This window comes from Mytilus californianus, unplaced genomic scaffold (genome assembly GCF_021869535.1).
Source record: "Mytilus californianus isolate M0D057914Y unplaced genomic scaffold, xbMytCali1.0.p SCAF_1, whole genome shotgun sequence".
NCBI classification, from domain to species: Eukaryota; Metazoa; Mollusca; class Bivalvia; order Mytilida; family Mytilidae; genus Mytilus; species Mytilus californianus.
In genome coordinates, this window is record NW_026262581.1 from 25,717,246 (window position 1) to 25,741,650 (window position 24,405).

The 24,405-nt window shown below is 32.3% G+C and overlaps 2 protein-coding genes across 2 annotated transcripts in view; one reads left to right on the forward strand and one right to left on the reverse strand.

Annotated features, from left to right (window-relative positions):
• Positions 1-2,212: 2,212 nt before the first annotated feature.
• Positions 2,213-6,619, forward strand: LOC127717907 (toll-like receptor 4). The gene has a single exon (XM_052223774.1). It carries the CDS (start codon positions 2,214-2,216, stop codon positions 4,764-4,766), a length of 2,553 nt encoding a protein of 850 aa, XP_052079734.1. The 5' UTR covers position 2,213; the 3' UTR covers positions 4,767-6,619.
• Positions 6,620-11,400: 4,781 nt separating this feature from the next.
• Positions 11,401-24,405, reverse strand: part of LOC127717950 (thioredoxin reductase 1, cytoplasmic-like) — a 50,639-nt gene continuing 37,634 nt past the window's right edge. Inside the window, exons 10-19 of the mRNA XM_052223831.1 lie at positions 23,765-23,869; positions 22,896-23,011; positions 20,973-21,198; positions 19,861-19,959; positions 18,518-18,591; positions 16,904-17,060; positions 16,110-16,217; positions 14,998-15,093; positions 14,269-14,403; positions 11,401-13,722 (exon numbers count right to left, since the gene is read on the reverse strand). Coding sequence (XP_052079791.1) covers positions 13,660-13,722; positions 14,269-14,403; positions 14,998-15,093; positions 16,110-16,217; positions 16,904-17,060; positions 18,518-18,591; positions 19,861-19,959; positions 20,973-21,198; positions 22,896-23,011; positions 23,765-23,869 — 1,179 coding nt within the window. The 3' untranslated portion in view covers positions 11,401-13,659. The remainder of the gene's footprint in view (positions 13,723-14,268; positions 14,404-14,997; positions 15,094-16,109; positions 16,218-16,903; positions 17,061-18,517; positions 18,592-19,860; positions 19,960-20,972; positions 21,199-22,895; positions 23,012-23,764; positions 23,870-24,405) is intronic.

Sequence of the window (24,405 nt, forward strand, 5' to 3'; positions counted from 1 at the left end):
TTGTTTTTTCTCTCAAAAGCAGAAGTGGGTCAGTTGTTTTCTATAACAATTAATCGCGGTGGTTTAGCACTGTTGATAGGTATAAAGATGAAATTAACTCGAAATCGATGATAGTGACTTTTGTTCATTCGATGGATGAAATTTTGGAAATTGTTCGTTATAAAAGTTGATACATATGATGTATAAGTCAACATACCATGACGGTGTTTACAGTTCTTATTGCAATTGGAAATACAGAACCTTCTCAAAGATTAAAAGAAAACCATGTTGCCCTATTCTATAGTTTGAAGTTTAGATATATCAAGATGTCCTGTCATTCTATAACCTAAATTTCAGTTAGGGCTTACATGTTTTATATCCCAGTGAGCTAGGGATAAGGAATACTACCAAATCAAGAATGACTGCTTCTTATCTTGACCTTTTCTATAATATTGACAACTTCAAACAAACATCTGACAACCGTCACATGATTTTAGATGGCCAATGTCAATGTCCCAATGGTATCAATAGTAGTATACCCTCTGCTCTATCGTATGGCTTTTAATTATCTAGATAACTACCCTACGCTCATGCATGTTGGCACAATACCGACTTCATGAACAGAGTTGTGCTCAACACACAAAAGTCCTTAAAAAAGCGACGGTAGATACCAAATGAATACTCACACTTAATAGTTGAAGATGACTTCACAACGCCATGGCGAAAATCGAAGAACGACGTAAAGACAAATAAATTCTACAAAACACTAAATAGAAAATTAAAGACTGATCAATACATGTTCGAATCTAACTAAAAATCAGAGGTTATCTCATTTGTCCCCCAACTATTAGCAGATCCTGCTCCATATGTTGCACCTGTGTGTTTCGCGCGTGTAATTACGAATTCTGATATATGTGCACAGTTATGAGAAAGAATTGTTATTGATATTTTTCCCTGGTTTCCCCTGTTTTATCTTCATACACAAGTACGCAGGATTGACATTTTCAAGTGATTAATTTAATCTTTTCTGCCCAGCAATACATATATACGCAGAATTTGGCATTTTCAATTGAGGTTAACACCTGGTAGAGACACGCATTGAGGTTGGTACATGAGGTGTTTATTCACATGGAAGTATTGTAAACAAATTGGTCGCCAAAAATTTAACCTGCTGTTCTCACCATTTTGTTTTCTTTAATTTATTTTTTAACGAATGAATATCATGTTATTCGAATTTATAAAGGTTTGCTAATCAAAAAGAAACATTATGAAATCGAAACTATTTGTATCACCATGGAAGATCATTATCTATGGTATTTTAATCGCATTTCAAATGTAAACGGGAACAATTACAAGGAAAATATTAATTTTAACAATGGATTGAAAGGTCCCATCAATTTTGAACACCTTTTTTCATATTTCATAGCATATTCGTTAATAGAGGTACATCGTCCACGTATGTATGTATATAGTGTTAATTATGCTATCTATTTAGTAATAACATACAGTATTTTTACCAATTTTCTTGCAACCTCTCAAGATTTAGGTAATTTTTTTTATGTATATGTATTTATCATGTTTATAAAAAGAGGTTAGATATTGAAAATGTGTTATTCGTTCGAGTTTTCACAGATATAGTCGTACCACAATTATGATGAAGAACTACTGAGATTTTATACTAATCGACTCTACATAGATTTAAAATAACGCTGATTGATACGATATGTTCGTGTCTCAACTCATTTGCGACATGATCTGGTGGTCTTAGTTCTTTAGATACCAGAATGGTCGTCTGACTTGTAAATTTATGTATTATGACCTATTCCTGATTGTGAATGTTGTCTGAGTGTGGCGGGTAACGCATACATAACAGAGACGCTTACTATATTAATCACGGACTCGCTTTGAGTTAATGCGATTCTCTCATTTTATATGTTTACTTTGAACTATATCTTTTAAATAGATTTTGGAGAATTAAATATCGGTTATCTACTGTTTCATCTAAATACTAACAAAAAATGAAGAATATTCCATTTGAACTCAGTAAAACTTAAGTGTCTTGGTACTACCTTATGCCTTCGGTATGACTGTTTCTTTGTAAATTAGCAACAACAAAAACATGACCCGTGCGAGTTAGAAAGGACGCTGAACACTTTTCAAATACTAAAATAAAAATATTAAATAATTTCTACATATATTATTTAGCCTCTTTAATTTTTTCTTACAGTGACGTCATGCTTTGGACTTCTTTAATGATTATTGGGTTGGTTATGTCGACCTTCTGCCTCCATCTTGAAGTATCTGGAGTCAGTAAATCAAAGAGGAATACTAGATGTAGCACTCATAAAAAGTACCGAGTTGACTGCTCGGGAAGGAATTTATCTCATATTCCGACGTTTCCTAAATCAACAAAAACACTCATCTTAGCGCAAAATAAGATAGAATATATACAAGAAGGAATCTTCTCTAGTCACAATGATCTTGAAGACTTGGATTTTTCATATAACATTCTTGCTAAACTGATGCCTAATTCTTTTAAAGGACTGAACAACTTATTGCGCTTGAATTTACAATACAACCAACTCGGGAAAGACAATCAAGAACTGCCAAAAGTATGCTTTAAACACCTTAAAAATCTACGACACCTGAACTTAAGGAATAATTCATTTACTATATTCCCAGACATATCTTTGGTTCACAGTCTTGAAATTTTAAATGCAACTTTTACAAACGGGATGACGTTCGGTCAGCAGTTAAAAGGACTACGATTTCTGACCGATTTGGATTTATCGTCTTCATCATGCCAGCTTAAAAAAATTGATAATAACACTTTCCAAGGAATCAAAACGTTACGTTATTTAGATGTGTCAAACAACAGCTTGTACAGCATATGGAAAGGGACATTCGCACATATGCAACATCTTCATTTTTTGGACATATCTTATAACACGCGGCTGGGATTTCGAGGACTAGGAAATGTAACCAATGATTTATCAAACACATCAATTGAAATTTTCAAATTTCAAAAGTTAGTTCCGACATTTTCCATGAATCAGATTTTGAGGATGGAGGATTTTGCACCCCTTAGGCATACCAAACTAAGAGAAATATATGTTGACAGCAATCGCATTCAATTAATACAAACAGGGGCAATAAGTCTGTTGCCAAAAACAATACAAAAAATTTCGATTGGTGACAATCAGCTTTCATACGGACTATATATGTTCGAGTTTCGACAGTTATCAGCAACGATTATCAATGTTTCAAATACAGGTATGTCTCACCCACCAGGTGATGAAGATTTCTGCATGTCTGATATGAAAGAAACGGATGTTGAACGAACTCTATATGAGTATAAAAATGTTGTAGGCGCACAACAGGTTTCAACATGGTCTAGGAAAATAAGGATATATAACGCTGGTTTAAAAATAAACTACTTTAGCACAATTAATCTACCTGAAAATCTAACTGTTTTGTATTACACGGCTAGTTCAACGAAGTTTGAGATTCCAAAGCTTAGATTCAGTTATAATGTACTGGAAAAGGTAGATTTTTCCTTCAACGTTTTCTATTCTTTGAAAGGTCCAATACTCGGTTTGTATAATTTACAAGAGTTTAATTTGTCAAACAATTTCTGTTCGAACATCTCTAACGTATTTTTTACAGGAACTCCAAATATCAAGAGTCTTCTGCTCCAGAATAATTTGTTAGGATTTGTTTTGCCAAATGATGAAAAAGGAGAGATTTTCAAACATTTGGAAAAACTAGAAATCATTGACTTGTCAGACAACAGAATACCAAAATTGCCATATTTGATTTTTGAGTCTATTCAATCTATAAAAGAAATACATTTAAAAAGAAATGTGCTAGAAAACATGCAATTTAAAATTGACCATATGAGAAAACTAACTCTGTTGGATATCTCAAACAATATGATACGATTTTTGGATGATGATGCAACAGCCAATCTTGAGACAGTTGCAAAATACAGTACAAATCTAACAGTAGACTTAAGCGAGAATCCAATTCAATGTGTATGTAGCAACATTAACTTTATAAGGTGGATGGCAGCAACAGAGATTCGTTTTAAAGGGTTAACATCTTATTCCTGTCAGCTGTCAAATCTTACTAAAATTTCTCTGGCACATCCGAAAGACCTTGAACAAATACTCGAAAAAGAATGTTCTTCGTATCTTAGTTTGATATTAGGTATTTGTTTGGCGTTGGTTCTTTCCGTTTTAACGGTAACCACTGGCATTGTATATAGATATCGATGGAAGCTTAGATATCTTTACTTCATGGCAAAATTAAAATATAAAAAAACTCCGAGCATATTCAAAAACGATCTTTCTTACGATTTTGATGTATTTGTTTCATATGCTGACGAAGACCAGTTGTTTGTACATAACAAATTTATTACACATGTTGAAAGAGATGGAGAGTTTCGGGTTTGCGCTCATAAACGCGATTTTCTTGTTGGAAAAGACATCGCTGCCAACATTACTGATGCCATACACAGGAGTCGTAAGACAGTTTGCATCATCAGTCACAATTTCCTAAACTCGTACTGGTGCATGTTTGAATTTAACATGGCGCGAATGGAGAGTATTTACTCACGAAATGGAGAAAACATTGTATATTTAATCTTTCTTGAACAAATTCCAACCAAGACTCTTCCTCTGATTTTATTGGAACTCGTACAATCAAAATCGTACATAGAGTTTCCGAATGACGAATATGGCGATACAGTGTTTTGGGAGAATTTGAAACAGGAATTGTCAACTTGAATATTTCTCAAAAAGAAAAATTGTTGGAAATAGTTTTTTCAGTGTTTCTTTAAATTTAATTTGAATTGGGGCTGTTTTGAAAATTTGCTCAAAAGTGCATTGAAGCACTATTGGCACCGTACATAAAACATTAAATAAAACATCGTTCTGAATTCGAATTTCACAATTAAATTAATTTTATGAAAGGAAATTTTATTTTTCAAAGTCAAATTGAATATGCGTGTCGCAATTGTTTTAGTCAAATAAGGAAATTGAATGAGAAATCAATTTGAAGATTAACCTTGTTCTATACAAAATGTTTAACAGGTCACTTGTGCATTTTTTTTTCCAACTGATTTACATAAGCTTCTATCGTTGACGCATGTCTGTATTGTTCAAAACAAAATGAAAGTTAAACCCAACAATTTTACGCAGATAAGGAAATTAAATGCTAAATAGCTTTGAAAATTAACATGTTCTTGTATGAAACTTTCATGAGATCAAGTGTTTACATATATATTATGTCTTTTGTATTTTTATGGCTTCCTGTTCATTGTTCAAAACAAAAGAAAGATAAAAAATCTGTGTATATAGCGAAATTAAATTCTATAAACGTTTTGTTGCACGAAACTTTCATTAGATAGCGTTTAAATATGTTCCTGTACTTTTATGTCAGTTTGTATGTTTTACGGCTTTCTGTATATTGTAAATTGTATATTGTTCAAAACAAGATGAAAGTTTAACCCAACAATTATATGTAGATAAGGAAATTGAATGCTAAATAAATTTGAAAATGAACCTGGTTCTATACGAAATATTCAACAGGTCATTTGTGTAAAGTGTATACATATTGTGTAATTTCTAAGGCTTGTTGTATATCGTTAATAACAAAATAAAAGTTAAACAAACTTTTCTATGTAAATATTAGATTATTTCAAACTGAACAAAAAGACGCTACCTAAACGGGTCATTTACAATTGTCCTATGCTTTGACTCGCATTGTATTTTTTTGTTGACTGACATTGTGTGCATCGATTTTAGACTTCGTAGTCAGCTTCCATTTTATATAATGTGTCTTTACTTTGAAAGATTCTTGACTAATGCCATGAATTGTATGGAAACCAAGTACATAGAGGCGGAAGATACGAAGGGGGCACAAAAAACTCATAATTCGAAGAGAAACTGGCGCCATCGCACAAAAAAAGAAAAGATTAACAAGTCGTCAAAACACAACATAGAAAAGTAAAGATTGAGCAACACGAACCCCATCAAAAATGGTGGCGTACTTTGGAAGTGTAAAAGGATCCTGCTCCACATTGTTATGATATTGTAATTATTATGTTTATTAAGCTTGTCCTAATTTGTTTTGTTTGGTCTTATAGTTGTTTACAAATATTGTTATAACTGTGAAGTTTAGAAATCACTGGAACAATCATAGATACTGGTGGAATGATTAGAACGTTCTATTTGACTTACATAATGATTCCAGAATGATCATAATCTATGATGTGTAATGTTAACTTCTACCGTATTCTAGAAGTTTCCGTTCTACAATTTTCTAGGAGTTTCCCTTCTACAGTGCTCTAGAGGTTTCCGTAACAGCTATATATACAGAAACTGAAATGGGAGAGATTAGACATTATCATTCTCAGAAGTTCTCTGGAGTTGTTACATTGACATTTTTATTTACGTACATCATACTAGATTGTGACTTATTGGACATAATATTCTGTTTGGATTCCCGTAACAGTGAAGAGATGAATTCCGGATAAAGAAAAGACAAAGGACCGGACATATATTTTAACAGTAAATTTGACATTTCAATTTATATAATATTTCTTGTAAAATTAAATAATAAATCTTGTTAAATTTTATTATTGATTTGTGTATTTTGTTGGCTAATTTTTGCTAGCATACATTACTGTCCAATTATTTCATGTGTAAAAGAGGGGCGAAAGATACCAGAGGGGTATTCAAACTCATAAATCGAAAATAAACTGACAACGCCATGGCTAAAAAAGAAAAAAGACAAACAGACACACAACAGCACACAAAACAACAATATAGAAAACTAAAGACTAAGCAACATGAACCCCTGGGGTGGTCTCAGGTTCTCCAGAAGGGTAAGCAGATCCTGTAAGTTGGTCGCACAATATAATTATGTATAATACAGCTCTCCTTGCGTACGGGTGTCCGCTTTGTTGTGTAGGATGAAACACTACACCGCGCGCGACGTCCTATTAGCTGTTCTGATACACAGCCACGCATCATTTTGAACAAGAATGATAATCATACAAATGGAACGTTAAGTGCTAAAAGACCGGTTCAACCCTGTAACTTCATACAAAAGTGCCTGTAACGAGTATCGCGCCTAGTGTTCCTGTTGGGGCAGTTCATACGAACAAATTTAGAATGGGTGTAACTTGTTATTTCCTGATCTACTGGCAAGCATTTAACTTGGTCCAATGATGCATGTAGGGTTATTTAGAAGTATCTAAAAAAAAAATTACCTCTCTAGCATATATTTTTATCTTTTCGTTAGTTTTACGTAAGAACTTAGAAATCTGGTACTACGCGACTAAGATCATACATTGACATACTTTTTGAAAAAACACAAAATAATGATATTCTGCGATTCAATTTACGCCTCTATGTCCTACATTAAATTTTTAATGAAAATAATTACGTAAGAACTTAGAAAATACAATAAATGACTTACGATTTTATTTTTTATTTCTTGACGTCAGGATAGATCTTGGTTAGTAGCAAACAATTGGGTACTCTGCTGCATTTTGTGCTTAATTTATGCTATGTTCTTAGTTTAACTCTCTTGTATTTATTAACCTATTATCATGTCGTTTGGTAATACAGGTTTATATGTTTATAGGATGTTTAAAAGAGTTCTGAAAAAAAGAAGTCAATATGACTACATATTTAGTTGATCTACACACTATTAATTACATAGTGTGCTAGTGACTTAATACGGTATATATGGGGTCAGTAAATTCCATATGGGGTGAGAGCGACCCCGACACTATGTAACGAATTTATCTTACCGACTATCTTAACGTGTGATATTTAGACTTAGTCTATTGACCTATCAAAATGAGCAATTCTTCAATACCGTTAGCATTAAGAAACTACTTCCATTGATCATACAAAAACAGATACCAACAATAACAACTTGTCATATATAGCTTTAAATGTGTTTTATGAATTTATTTCAATCTTCATCATCAATTTCTTTGTCTATTGAAACCATTAAGATTTTTTCTCAGTACTGTTTTGTTTCTATAAAGGGACGTAACACCACTACTAACCGTGTATTGAAAAAAGCCCCGCCTCCCTACTAACCTGATATGGAATATACACGGTCTCCACGCGGAAGCTTTTAACCAATCATATTCCTAGAAATGTATAGGAGGTTAGATAATAGTTATTACTTTTCGTATCTAAAAATCTGACCAAATTAAGAAAGGCACGGCTACGATTACCCGCAAAAAGCAACAATGAGAAATAATTATTGTTACTTCCGAGACTATAAATTGCCGAAGTGTATTTCCGGACAGGTACCCGATTTCATACGGAAATTGCAGGTGACAATAATATTATTTGTTATGGTTACCTGTAGATATAGTTACCCACGAAATATATTCAGGCAAGCACCGATAAAAAAGGGTTTGATTTGCGTGCAATCTGTGAAATAATACTAAACAATTAAATTATGATGTAAAAACATTAACATGAATAAGTTTCCAGATGTTTTAACCAATATGACGTTCACGGTTGCCATAAAGGTGGGATGGTGTGGGGTTCGATTATAACTCAATATTCCTAAGTATGGATTCGAATGAGCAAGACGTCCAATGTGTGGTAGGTGGATTTTATATCCTTTAAAGTTCTAATGATAAAGTCAACGGTTCTAAGATCATCTTGGAAAGATACACATTTTAGGCAGTTAAATAGAAGTTTTTTTTTAAATAGAGGCACTGTTCCAAACCGAAAACTAGAGGCACTAAAGAGCCTGTTTCGCTCACCTTGGTCTATGTGCATATCAAACAAAGGACACTCTCCAAAATTGTAGACGAGAATAGACTTCATGACAAAAATCTCTTTTTTTGTTGATCTTGTATTACTTATCTTTCAGTCTGTTTAGTTTCTCTCTATCTTCTTTAGTTTTTGCATAAAAAAACCCAAGAGGGTAAAAAAAAATCCTCATTTAAGGGCAATCACTCCTATGAAGAGTGACAGTCTTATAACTATATCGGCAAAATTTGACTTTTTAATAGATCTTGCCTTGCTGATCATTTTTTTTATTTAAAGTGTTTATTTATCTATCATAATTTAAATCGTATAAGGCATAACGGAGAAAAATATGTTTCTCTCTATTAAAATATCATAGTTTTCATGATAATAGGCAAAAATGAAAAAAAAATGATAAAATTTGTCATTAATGTGCAATAACTCCTATAAGAATTTGTCTAACAGTTTTGACAATAGGTAGAGCTCACTATTCTGAACAGTTTGCTCCTTTCAGATTTTCTATATTCATAACGGTTCAAATATAATAGACAAAACTTGCATTTTACCCCTATGTTCTATTTTTAGCCATGTCGGCCATGTTGGTTCGTAGGCAGGGTCATCGGACACATTTTTTAAACTAGATACACTAATGCTGATTGTGGCCAAGTTTGGTTAAATTTGTCTCTGTAGTTTCAGAAGAGAAGATTTTTGTAAAAGATTACTAAAAATTATCAAAAATTGTTAAAAATTGACTATAAAGGGCAGTAACTCCTTAAGGGGTCAATTGACCATTTTTGTCATGTTGACTTATTTGTATATCGTACTTTGCTGAACATTATTACTCTTTACAGTTTAACTCTTATCTATAATAATATTCAAGATAATAACCAAAATTTCCTTAAAATTACCAATTCAGGGGCAGCAACCCAACAACGGGTTGTCTGATTTGTCTGAAAATTTCAGGGCAGATAGATCTTGACCTGATGAACAATTTTACCCCGTCAGATTTGCTCTAAATGCCTTAGTTTCAGAGATATAAGCCAAAATCTACATTTAACCCCTATGTTCTATTTTTAGCCATGGCGGCCATCTTCATTGGCGGACGGGATCATCGGACACATTTTTAAACTAAATACCCCAATGATGATTGTGGCCAAGTCTGGTAAAATTTGGCCCAGTAGTTTCAGAGAAGATTTTTATAAAAGTTAACGACGACGGATGAAAGACGCCAAGTGATGAGAAAAGCTCACTTGGCCTTTTAGTCCAGGTGAGCTAAAAATAGATAGGAAATGAAGATATAACACATCTTAGTTATGCAAATATTCAACCAATGAACCATGACTGAGGGGGCGCGGCCAAATAATTTCTATAGAAATGAGATGTGCCTATGCTTATACTACTGCATACCAAATATCATTGAACTACCACTAGTGGTTCCCCATAAACTGACCTAATCACAAACTAATACACGAAACTAAGCAAAAGCTTCAAACACAATAGACCATGATTGAGGGGGCGAGGCTAAATTATCTCCATGAAAATGAGATGTGCCAATGCGTATAAAACTGCATACCAAATATCATTGATCTACCACTAGTGGTTCCCCATAGTCTGACCTAATCACAAACTAATACAAGTAAACCAAGCAAAAGTTTCAAAGTCAATAGACCATGATTGTGGGTGAGGGGCCAAATAATCTTACTGGATATGAGATGTGCCCATTGCTAAAACAAATTACATACCAAATATCATTGACCTATCAATAATGGTTCCTAATAAACTGACCTAATCACAAACTAATACATTGTTGACGCCGCTGCCAGAAACAGCATACCTGTTTCTCACTTTTTGACTCCGTCAAGACGAGACAATTAGGAGTTGTCTGATAATTGAAAGAAATAAGATCTCATCTTTCTAAGTATGTTTGTTGATTGCGCTCCAGATATCATTTTATTTTCTCTCCTGTTCTATTTGTAGCCATGGCCACCATGTTCAATAAATATAGACCTTATACTAGATACCTTAAGGGTCATAAAGAGTGCCTATGTGCCATTTTGTTTTTCTTTGTTGACACAATAGTTATTTTTTATAGTGATTAAGATTATAACACCATGCTGACTGCCTGCACCCAAATTTTTTACATTTTTACCTACTGTTTGTTTTGCTCACACATTGTTGTCAATATAATGGAATTCTATGCGACTGCCATACAAGTGAGAGGTTTAGCAAGTTATAAAACCCGGTTTAACCCACCATTTTCTACATAAGGAAATGTCTGTACCAAGTCAGGATTGTGACAGTTGTTTTCCATTCGTTTGATCTTTTGATTTTGCCATTTGAAAAGGGAATTTTCCATGGAGTTTGGTATTTTTGTTATTCAACTTTTTTCCAGCTCAAGTTTGGTTGAGATTAGTCAAGTTGTTCCTCAAAAGAGGTCAACAAAGACCGCCAATGGCTAAGAACCCCATGTGTCGGTAACATCTTACATGGGCCATAAGTCAAATGAGCTGAAAATGATACTAATGACAATTTCACTATCTTTCTTGCAGAAAAAATCGTTGGTAAAGATGACACTAAATGTAAGATATATACTTGGAAACAATGGGTTTTATATGAAATCATAACTATACAATTTCTTTTAAATTTAATTTATTTCAGTTTTTCAGATCATTACAAATAAACTAGGACAGTAACAATCAAAGTTTTAAGACAATGCATCAAAATCAAAATTACACCAAAAAGAAATTACAAAAATATGAAGAAGTAATTCATTTTTCCCTAAAATTAGCTATTTCTATATCTACAGAGCTTTCAGTTCTAACATCTAACAAAATCCCTATTAATGCCATAGTTCCGTAAGGTAAAGCATGAACATATAAATAAAAAAAATGTATTTAAATTGTAAAAATCTTCAACATTGAAAATATATGTAATCAATTTTCAAATCAATGATAATCAATTCAACCATATTCTAACCTAATTACACCCCAGTTATTGTCATGGTAGTTGGCTATTATTAATATTACCTTGGTTTTGAATTTACAGCTGTTATAGTTGAGTGTGTACTCATAACATTTAAGTATGCTTGTTTGATAGGTGAATTCTTTATTAGCTACCAAGTGTTTTAGCTAAAAAATGAAGGTTGTAGTTTAACAGTTACATGTTGGTTATGCAGGTTTTTCTTTCCTGTCCATCTTTTGTTACCTGTTCCATGATTCGATTAGCTAGTGATAATGAATTCAATCTTCCATAGGTAATATCGATTTGATGGTTCGCTTTACAAACATTCAAACTCAATCATTAACCTCTTTGTTATTCAAACATACTCAAATAAATTAGCTGTAAAAATTTGTAATCCTGAACTTCATTGTTCTTCATACATACTCAAATAAATCAGCTGTAAAACTGGTAATCTTGAATCTCATTGTTTTTCATATTGGGATGGGGTAGATATTAGGTTGCATGTAGTCAAATCTTAATGAAGCCAATAAATAACATTATCAATTTTAACAATCATAATAATATAAATATGAACAAAAGTTAACTTCATGTATATTAATAACAAACTAGCACTAAAAAAAATAAACCATTGAAGATATTTACGTTGTTGTTTAACTACCTTGATATCAATAAATTGTATAAACAGTAAATGAACTTCTTGATATATAAAGTAGCAAACAAAAATATCAAATATCTTATAATTACTAAGAGCTACCAAATAACATTTCCGGTCAGGTCTAGCCTCACTCTGAGGTTTACAAACATGTCCATCATTCAGGCATTACACAAATGCACAGTTATATTGTAGCCCTTATGACCTTAACTCCTGCTGTTGATCTCATTCCCAAATACTGCTTCTATAGACAATGGCTGATAATCTGGCAAAAAATTTTAAAACTTGAATGTAAAAATATCACCTACATCTTAATTTTCATTCAAAATTAGGGTCAAGTTGAATAAGTCCTTAAAATTTCCTAATATATGTATTTGTAACAGAACTGGCAGAAATAAATCAAATATTCAATAACTTTTTAAGGTTTTCGGTCTTGTTTTATTTCAAGAACCATTGATATGTGGTTTCTATCAAGTAATTTTCAAATGATCACATCCTTTTATAAGAAAGATATTCAGAAAAATGTTTACAAAAATCTACAGGTATCTTGCAAATTTCTGTAAAACTGAAAAATTAGAGCCATATTCAAAATCATTTAACAAATATTAAAAACACAAATTCCTGAATTACTTCAACTTGACCTATAAATATATCATGATAAATTTATACAGAAATCTCAAGGAAAAAATAGACTAAAACCTTGTTTAATGATAACTCATAAACAAAAAGCCCTGAAAACAAATCCACACACAATTGCTAAAAATTCTGCACACTAAAGATGGTGTTAGTATAACAGAGGTGTTGAGTCTCTTTTGTGTTACTTTGGAATGTACCACAGCTGACAACAGTCATGAAAGACATTGGTAAATATACATTTTAACACATACAATAATATATCTGTCTGCAGATTTTACACATGTCAGCAGGTCTTCAATATATGAACTTCTGATTTACACTGCTCAACACATGTGGTCTTTATCTTATTAAGAAATATCATAATGTCTTTGCACTTCTTTTAAAGTCTGGCAAGAGTTTTGTAAGATGGCCTTTCAGAGTTTTTTACCGCTATCATAGTTTCCTAAAACTCAAAGACATTGTTACATGTAAACAGATAGTGAGATTGTTTTCAATTTGGTTAGCACAGTTATTTCTAAACTCCATATATGTAATACATTCAACATGTCCAGTATTGTTAATGATATAAGTCCTATCAGCGCTTTGTCTTATAATTTAGCAGAAAGATTGGGATGAGATTTTATTCAACAGCAGGATCTAACCTCAGCAACCTGCAGTGTCTATACTACCACCACCTCTTTTTGTGACATCCAGTGTGGTAAAAGTCTGAAAATACAAGCATTGAGAAATTACACATGAAACAACTCTTTATGTTTATAGTAAAAATTCTTGCAGGTGGTCAGTTTGTCAAAAACTTTATCAAGAGCTACTTAAAAACTTGTTTTCGTGTGTTGAAAATGAAATGTCACCCTACCCGGACACATTATTTGGACTCTGGGATGACCAGTCTTTGCTCTTATTCCTAAATGTAGCATGCTTGGCGTAGAAGCAACAAATCCCAATTTTAAAGTCATTTTTTAGCCCAGCCAGGGATTGAACCCACAACTTCTTGCACTTTGGACAATCACTCTACCACAAGACGACCAAGGTGGTTTAAATAACTTGACTGTTAGTATAAACTAAACTATAGTTGTAACTCAAAAAATTGATCTCAGATATTTTAAGCTATTCTGTTTAGCCCATTTGATCCTCCATAACTTTTTAGCCATTTCACTACCAAATCTTTTGTTCTTATGTGGTATTACTTAACGAGGTTTTTGAGATACATTTGTAATGAACACTTATATTGTTATACAACATTTATATTCTTACCTCAGCACATGTTGGATGTATTCCAATGGTCCTATCAAAATCAGTTTTGGTGGCCCCTAATTTAATTGCAGTTCCAAAGCCTTGAGTAATTTCTCCAGCATTTGGGCCCACTACATGGAATCCTATCACTTTTTCCTGGAAAATCAATTAATCAGTGTACATAATGACCAAAAAGTTTTGATTGATGGCTGTTTATCATATATGCATCCAACAACAAATATAACATGCATATTCACTTCAAGTCAATAGTATATTAATGTTATATGATGATACCCTGCTTTGTACGTAACTGCCCACTAAAGCAGATTTTTATAGTGTTATCTCACAAGGTGTAAATAAGTCTGCAGGAAAACTTTTCACCGTTTGGACACATAATTTGCCAAAGAGCTGATTAGTTGAGGGTCTTGGTGGAGTAGTAGCATGAACCAATTCTAAATTCTTTGGCTTTACCCAGCATGGGATTTAACCCACACCCTGCCACAACCGAGGCAACATGCTACCATGAGTCCATTGAGATGGAACTTCTAGACAGGGCATTATGCCCCTCAACAACTGTACATGTATACATAAAAGTAAATGCAAAATAACTTCTAAAAATATATTTGGCTGGCAAAGGCAAGAAAATGTAATCTTAAGAACTGTTTGTGCTCATTTGAGACAATACAACAATCCAATCTGGAACCCCTGGTGTAATTGACGTGCCATTTATACAAAACATAAAAATATTACCTTTTCTGGGATTAGACAGATCAACTTTGCATAGCATACATCATTTTCTCTTTTTGCCACTGTCCATTCCAGAGGCCAAAAATTGGAGTGGTAAACCTGAAATTTAGCAAATAATTGTTCATTCAAATTCAGTTGGTTTTTTCTCTTAAATGATAACCAGTAATTTCACAGCAGCTACCTGCTGTTACTGATCAAATAATGTGGGATTGTCATTTAATTTTGGAGCTACAAAGTAGGAGATCTCCCTATTTCAAGCTCCACTAATGAGGGAAATTATGTGTAGAGACATTTTTTTTTTCCATTTAAAATCTTGTAATAAGATAAACCTCTGTACATGGTTATAATTACTTATAACAACATTCTTGAGATAGCATATTTTTTACTAAGCAATTAAGAATTGTTTTTGCAATAACAAATTCAATCGCAAAAAACTTAAATGAAGAAAGGGGTGAACATTGGGTGAGTTCTGTCAAAAAGGGTTAGCATAGGGTGATATTTGTCAAAGACAGTGATTTTGACCTCCCTTGCAGGTTGAAAGTGGGTATTGGTTAAGCTTAGATAAATAACATTCCCACTACATTGTATCTCATCAAGCTGATAGTGTACTAATCGAGAATCTGGTTACATTTAATTCATCTCAGATCTTAATTTCTATTTAGGGTCTAACTTTTTTGCTTCCATTTTATATTAGATTCTAAGTTTCACAGGTATAGCTGAATCCCAAGTTTAAGTTTCCAACAGAATACAAGTGTCTTTGGCTTGCAGCATAATTTTTTCCCAAAAAAGGTAATCAACTTCTGACAAAAATTTAATTTTTCCTTCAATACACGTAAGTTGCTTACCTTGGAAATAAATAGATCCACAGTAAGTGCAATTTTGTAATTAAAACATTTTGTGATTTTTGATAATTTCTTGAAATCCAAATGCCAGCAAATCCTTTGAAAACATCATAGGATTAAGGCTAGAAAAATGTTATTTAGTATCTCATGATCATGTCATTTCTTTATATTTTGAATGCAAGGTGGTGGTGATGGTGGTGTTCCACTATTTCAATACATTGCTTTGAAATGGCTTCAATGTCAAGTTTTTCCCAGATTTTTAAGCATGCCTACCTCTATTTTATCCTCTCCGAACTTCTGTACAGCATCCTCCTCTGAGTAACCACAGCAGCCATATTCTAGAGGGGTAAATACTGTGGTGCATACATTTATATAATCAGTCTACAATGACAAAACAATTTACTTTAAGGATGTTCGCTCCTCTTTTTTTTGAATTTTTGCCAGTTATTCGGAATCCTCTGGTTTTATCCATGTACTGCCATTAAAAAATTTCACCCGCTAACCCCTACTTTTCTTTTCATAATTTTATTACATATAGTTTAAAAAGCCATATTTGAAAATGCTATAAAATATTATTAATATTGTTATTTTTTCATAATTTTTTAAAGAAATAGGGTGCCAATGTTAAATGTATGAAAAGTCTAGAGAGAATTAGTTCCCGCTAAATTTTCAATGGCTTATATCTCGTAAACAAGCACACGGACCCTTCATTTTTTCTGCTTTTTTAGTTCCTTTATTTGTATACTATCAATTTATAACAGTCTTTTAAAAAACTTGTTATTTTGAAACAGAGTAGCGAACATCATTAAACCCAGTAGTTCAAATTAAATACTGAAATTTACATCATAAAATTTTATTCTTTGAAAAAAAAAAGAATCTTCCATTTTGTTTAACAGCCATGCTTATACAACAATGCCACAGAGATATCTCCATATATCCATTTCTTTTCTTTTTTTAAAGATAACCATTCTTAACTCCCTCGGATTTATAAAGATTCGCTTATCTCTTTTCCAGAAGATAATCAAAATGCCAACAAATGGCCAGTTAGTATTTCCAATGTAACCTACCAATAAAGTTTCATTATTATACAGTCGCCTTGCCAACAGGCGACCTGAATGTATAGCTACTGGTGTCAGTTCTGGTTTTCCTTCAAGTATATCTCCAATTGCATAAATATTTGAGATGTTTGTTTGGTCAGCATCATTTGATATCACAAATCCATTTCTGAAAAAATAATTGAGATATAAGAATCTGCAGGCTTTACAATGGAGTTTTGAATCCACAAGCCATATGTACCACTAAATAAATAAACTCTACAAGCCTACCACTTTTGAGAGTTGAACCGAAGACAATAATTTTAATTTGATTAATTTTTAATCTATTGAAAAAGGATAGAAGTCAACAATTCTTAATTATTTACTGTAAAAATCATCTATTATTAAAGTGCTAATTTTAGCACTGACACTAATTGTGTGATGAGGATGATTAAATGGCTATTTAATGTCCAGTGGCAACTATTACATGCCTTTTTCAGGATGTTAATGTGATATGAATATGAACCCTGCTTTGTACAAGAACCACACACTGTCAGATTTGTTTGGTGCTGGTTAAACAAGTTACAGTCCACAGGAAGACATGTCACCCTATCAGGACATATTTTTCTTACTCAAAGCCAACCGGTTTTTGTTCTTTAAACCGACTAAATGCTGAGTGAATCATTGAGAAGCAACACAAACCAATGTCAAGTTCGATCTGGTCCTACTGGAGATCAAACCTACAACCAACCCTACTAAAGGCCAGCACACTACCACAAGACCATGCAGGTAGATGAAATTTTATTTTGAATAAAAACATTCTGCAGCTTTGATAGTACTCTACTGTAAAAGTTTTTCTGTATAAAAATATTACATTTGCTAGCACTATATCTATGAACATTGCTATTTTTACAATTGTCCACATAAAATGGTTTTAAAATAAAGACAAATGTGCCTGAGGACATGAATGCCCCGGCTCAAGCTTACTTATAAAACATGAAAATACTTTTTGATAGCATTTGAGGTCACTGCTAGTTTTAAAGAATTCCATTGTTCTAGTTTTAGGTATTTTTGTGCTATGTGTTATTTTCATGTTTAAACTGTTTTGTTTTTATTTCTCGTGTAACAATTTTTCTGGTTTGCAATTTTCCAAGAAAAATTTGCAATTTCCAAGTTTTAAAGGGGCATAACTCTAGAACAGTAAGTGACTTTCTGCCCAAATTTGAACTCTGTCTGCGAGTTTTGGTTCTTAGCATTGTGTACGAGTTTCATAAAATTTACATAAGTCAAACTTAAAGAGTGCAAAAATGAAAAAAAAACTCCAATTTTCCCATTTATAAAGGGGCATAACTCTAGAATGGTAAGTGACTCCCTGGCCAAATTAGAACTTTGTCTGCAAGTTTTGGTTCTTGGCATTGTGTTTGAGTTTCATAAAATTTGCATGAGGAAAACTTGTTAAGAGTGTGAAAACGAAAAATGGGACGGACGGAACGACGGACAGTCAAGGGTAACACTTAATGCCCCCTTCGCCTAGCGTAGGGGGCATAAAAACCTGTCACAGTATCTAAACCTCATGTCAAAATGCAAGGTCTTAGAAAATTTCTATACAAAAAAAAATGCATATATACATTTAAATATAAACCTTACTTGTTCATCTGGACTCCTACTTTGTCTAATCCTATATTTTGTGTACAGGGATCTCTTCCAATGGCAAATATCACCTACAAATACAAAATTAATGAAATGAAAAAATAAATCTTTCGACTAAACTGGTAAAACTTGGACAGTCTAGATAAAGAACAACTTGAAGCAACAATACAAATATAGCCACTACATATTCTTTAGCCTGTGTGCTGTAACAATGACACATCAAACAAAACACAATACCATGAAATTCAACACACTTTAACTTACCAAAGTATTTTATGAGAACAAACTACAAATAGAGTGATGGTTGTATATATACTGTGTATTCATTATTTTAGTTAGTACCAATTTTTCATGGATTAAGGATAAATTCTATTTTCATGGATATTTGAATTTGTGGTTTTGCCAAAGACTGCATAAAAGCCGATTGAAGTTTTGCACTTAGTTGAACATTTAAATTTGTGGTTCACGTACATGACCTATATCAAGAAGCTCCAGGGAAATTGGTATTCCACAAATCATAATGAATCCCCAGTATGTTAATTTATTTACAACATGTATGGGTTTGGATTTCCATGGACTTTCTTTTACTTTTTTCAATATTACATATAACTTTGGAGTTCAAGTATTTATTGTTGCCTGGTTACGTTCTTTTATTTGTTGAAAGCTGAACTGTCTTCACAGTTTGCTCCAAAATCTTTTTACATTTTTCTAATGAGTCTAAACAAAGTTTGGCAAATACTTATTAGTCCAAATGAAATTTTTCTTGTCTGCGGCATGGGACTATAGTTGTTAACAGTGCAGATTGTCTTCAAAAGAAGCTACATTTGTGATATTTCAATACAAAATAAAACATCTGGCTAAACAAGATATCTGGTTACCCTGCCCAATATTGTGTATGATTTCAATAGACAATGTCAACCATCAATTCCCTTCAAATCAATAAGGGAAGCCATTTTAATTTTTTTAACGAAAATATTATGTAACAATTTCTATCTAAATTGAAAGTAGATTCTATAATGAAATGAATGTGTAAATAACATAAAGGGTAATAGAAATCAGTGTGAAAATACAATTCTCAAAGGAAAGTACCTGTACACAAGGGAAAATACCCATACACAAGGAAAAATATCTGTATACAAGGGGAAATACACATACACAAGGATGAATATCCATACAAAAGGGAAAATACCCATACGCAAGTGAAAAATACCTGTATATAAGGGGAAATACCCATGTACAAGGAGAAATACCTGAACAAAAAGGGAAATAACCATACACAAGGAGAAACATCCATACACAAATGCAAGTACAAGATATGACAATAATTCTATTTTACTTACAGTATTGAATTCATCAACATATTCAGTACCATCATTATATTTCCCATATACTTTGTACAATCCTGGTTTTCCATCTTGCCGATCTTGTAATTTTTCTATCTACAAGTAAAGAACAATAAATGATTTATTAAAATAATGACTAATTTTTAAAAATTTGAAATACTTTAAAAGGTAAAAAAAAAACCAATCAAACTAAGAATGGCCATTTTACCTTGCAATTATTTATCAGGATGGCAATCTCATTCATACTTCTACAAAAATATGAAATAGGTCTTAAATATTTCTGACAGCATGCATGGCAACCTGATACACTTTTAATAGAATGAAAGTAAACTAAATGATATTTTTTTATTACCTCCCTTTATATATAGATTTAGTGTGAATATCTCATGATAACAAATAAGAAAATTAACTGGAATAGTTTTGTTCATTTCAACATAATTTTAATTCAATTAAACTTGAAGATGTTCAAATGTTTTTGTTTTATTCATTGATCACTTTGGTAAATTGAACTTTTAACACAATAAATTGTAGTTCTTTTAACTTTTACTTCTACAATCAAACTCATATTTCATGTCAGATTAAGTGTGTTAAAAATTGCAAGCATTTTTCTTGTTTTTGTTCTACTTTAATTCAAAATCCTGCAAATTCAGTGAATAAAATTTAAATAATCTTTTTTTTCTATTTTTCAAAAAGGTAAATAATTTCTTTCATTTTCATTTGTAAAATGTACAATATAAAAGAAATTAAACCCACACATTTCCCAATAACTTTCTATAGTTGTTTTTTTTTTTTTTTGTGATTTATTAATTGATTTTAATTCGGGAATGTACTAAAGTAATATTGTACAAATTAAGTGTTGAAAATAATTGCTTTTTTATCTTTTAAAAGACAAAATGCACCTCATTAAAGTTCAAAATATGTCAGCTGCATTTTGCTTTATAACTAGATATCTACATGTATGTATAGTAATCAAGAATACTTGCATAGCTGTTCCAATGTTGTTTTAAGATATTTAGTTTTCATTTCCTTTTTTTAAAATTACTCCATAAACAATAAAATTTTTGCTAATTAATTAAACAAAGTGATTCATTTTCTGATCTTCCACTTACCTTTGTAGGAACACATGGTCGTACAAAGTCGATGCCATGTAACCCCATATAGTCGCCAATCTTATCGGCCATCTGCTGATCAAAACCTCTCAGAAGAATGGATCTAACCATCACCGTCACATCCATACCAATGGCCTTTAGGAAACCTCCACATTCCAATGAGACATAGGAGGCTCCTACCATCAATGTTTTACCAGGACAGTAAGGCAAGGAAAATAAATCATCACTGTAATAGATATATATTTTTTTACAGGTACCATTGTGACACAGACCCTTTCATGTGAAAATTCTAAGCATGCTCAAGAACTATTTCCTTCAAAAAGTAAGTTGCTATATTTTGCATGAAATTTAGGCTTCACAATTACTAAATATTTTTTTTTTACTTTCATATCAAAACTGAAAATAATTTTCTGATAACTAAAAAATTCGAGCTTTCATGTTCACACGTTAACCTACAGATTGCAATTGAAGTTAATTTCTATGAACATACATGTGACAGAGTTGTCAAGTCACAACTGGAGATTTGAAAATTTTCAGCTGGAGTTTGGGCCTCATACCTGGAGATTTTTTATCGACATCTTTATCAATGTTTTCAGTGTTCATTTTGATGATAATGCTACATATTTCTCCTTTTTTTACTATTAATGTATTCTCTCTGTTTTGTTACCGTGTGAAATATGTGTCACCACTAAGCTATTCTATTTGTTTGTGATTTTTCTTCACGTCTTTAGCATACTTAATGTGTTCCTCGGTTCAAATTTCAATAAAGGTTTATGTGGATATTGTCGGTGATTTAGAGACAGTTTAACTTACGCGTCAAACGTTAACGCTACTTTTAAAGCCGTTTTCATTTATCTATTGTTAACGTCACTATATCTTTTGTAAACGTTATTCTATTGTTATGTAATATGTTACTATATTGAGTTGTGATTACAAAGTCAAACAAATTAGACATTGTTTACTGCCTGTCCAGATATTGAGTTTACCCATCCGTCACAGATATTATCATAATACCATACTTCTAGCTACAGTTGTTTAAGCCAGATTTAGTTAGCATAAACAATCAATTAATTGTTACAGATAGTCCAGTGATTGGGAAGGTCGTGCGCCGTGTGCCAATTGCGCATTTTGACCAGAAATGGCGCATAGAGTGGCAAATGTCGGCGCCAGTGTGGCGCACGATATTTTTCGGTTCGTATCTAAACATTAATTAATTGTTACAGATAGTCAATACATTTATTAAGTCTATATTTAGAGATGTATAGATCTCTCAAATAATTTTCAAACTACTCATTTCTTACTTGTCCTAAGACAATTAAAATCATTAAATTACCATCCTTTTACAACTATTTGTTCAATTTGTATTTCATTTATATTCTTTTATCAATTTACGTTATTTAAAGGAGGGGATTTTAAAACATGAAAAAACAAGGGAAGTAACCAGAAATTTCTTTTAGTGTTTTTCGAATACACAAAGCTTTTATTACATAATATCAGTTAGCCTGAGATAAAGGACGTTAATTAATATTATGCTTGACACCCAAGCTGTCAAGTGAAGCAATATAATTATACAAGTTCTTTGATTTACAGGTAAAAATTACCTTCATCAGTGACACAAAAACATAATCAAGGTTGACACCGATGGTAATAAAAAATGGAGACTGACAAATTTTTTGGGGTTGAAATTTTGAAACAAATGGAAGATTTGAAGTATTAACGGGAGGGATAGCAGAGGGCCTAAAAATTGGGAGATTTTGACTCCCGCCGGAAGAATCATATGTCTGTACGAATAACCAAAACAAGATCAAGAGTTATCTCCTGCTACTGTGAATATGGCTGTGCATATCATTGGTGGCAGGAGTAGATAAACTTGATTATTTTGTCCACACTTTATGTTTTACCAATATCTTGTAGTGACCTTACCTTGTAATGCCATATTCCTTGGCTCCTGGAATATCTGGGTATCGTGGTCTTTCACCCATAGCCAAAATAAAATGCCTTGCTGTCTTTTCTATTTCTTTTCCTTTTTTGTTCACTGCCTACAATTAGATTTATATATGTAACATTTTCAATAAAGATGGACAGCACAAAAACTGCATCATGAAAACAAATTGACACACTTAAAAAAATAACTGAAAGACAGGAAACATAATACAACCAATTAAAGCTAAAACAGCTAAGGGAGTACAAAAGTCACTTTCCCATCTTAAGTTAACTTTTACATTGTTTCTTTAACAGCAATATCAAGTATTAATATTTTTCTGACAACATCAATTTCCCTTCATTCTTCATTAGTTCATTTTTTAAGTAAACCAAATTCCTAATTGCTGGCAATTGACGCCATTCATGAATATAAAATTAAATTCTTTCTATCTACATATTTTTTTTACCTTATGTTCAATTAACAGGATTATGGGAAGACCAAAATTACAGGTCTACTTCATATATAATAAATTCATTGTTGTGAAAATGACCTAAAGAGGACTATCAAATTGTTAGTTGGGTAGCGGTTTTACTGATTCTACATCCTTCAACCACTTAAAACCCCCTCTTTTATATATATATATATTTCTTAAACATAATAAATCAACCCAATAGAATTTTGCAAGACATACAAATGATTTCTAACAATAAAAACAGATATCACCTTTTATAGACTCAGAAAGATCGAGAGCTTGACATATTGTATTGGCACTTCAGGTTGATCTCTAAATGTCTTTTGGTTATATTTATCTTTGGGTTGCTTTCTCATTGACATATACCCCACATCTACTTTTATTCATATAACTTACCTTTATTTTGTGTTTATCAACAAATTGAGCATATGCATTGTGATAATCTACTTTCTTTTCCCGTAGCTGCACTCTGTATCCCCAATTTAGAGATCCTATATGGTCCTACAAAAAATAGAAAGTTCAAATATATTTATCTATATCAATAATGCTTATGTAATTACTAAGTATAAATTTACATACCTTTTATTATCTATTAAACATCATCATGTCCATATATTGGGCAGGGAAAGTTGGTTTGATTATCATTTTGTTTTGTGCAGTCATGAATGTAAGCTTAGGACTTAAATATCATTTCTTGTTTATAAACTTTAAAGGGAAATAAGCTAAGAGATATATAACAAGTAAAACTGCGAGCTACTACTCACTGATGATACCCCTGCCCAAATATGCATTTGTTGTTGTGATGAATCTGAAAACACATCACACGGTAAAGCTGACTTATATAAACCCTGAGACCAAATTTCAGAAATCCTTAAGATGTAGTTCCTGAGAAAGATGTGACGAAAAATATTCATGGGATGGATGGATGGACGGACGGACAGACAGAGGTAAAACAGTGGGGGTATAAAAAATTAAATGTTATTTTTTTTTGTTCAATCAATAATGAAAGTGAAATAGTGAAATAATAATTTGGGTTT

Bases quoted from the DNA above. Each gene is read 5' to 3' on its own strand.
- LOC127717907 (XM_052223774.1), top strand. From the start codon at position 2,214: ATGCTTTGGACTTCTTTAATGATTATTGGGTTGGTTATGTCGACCTTC.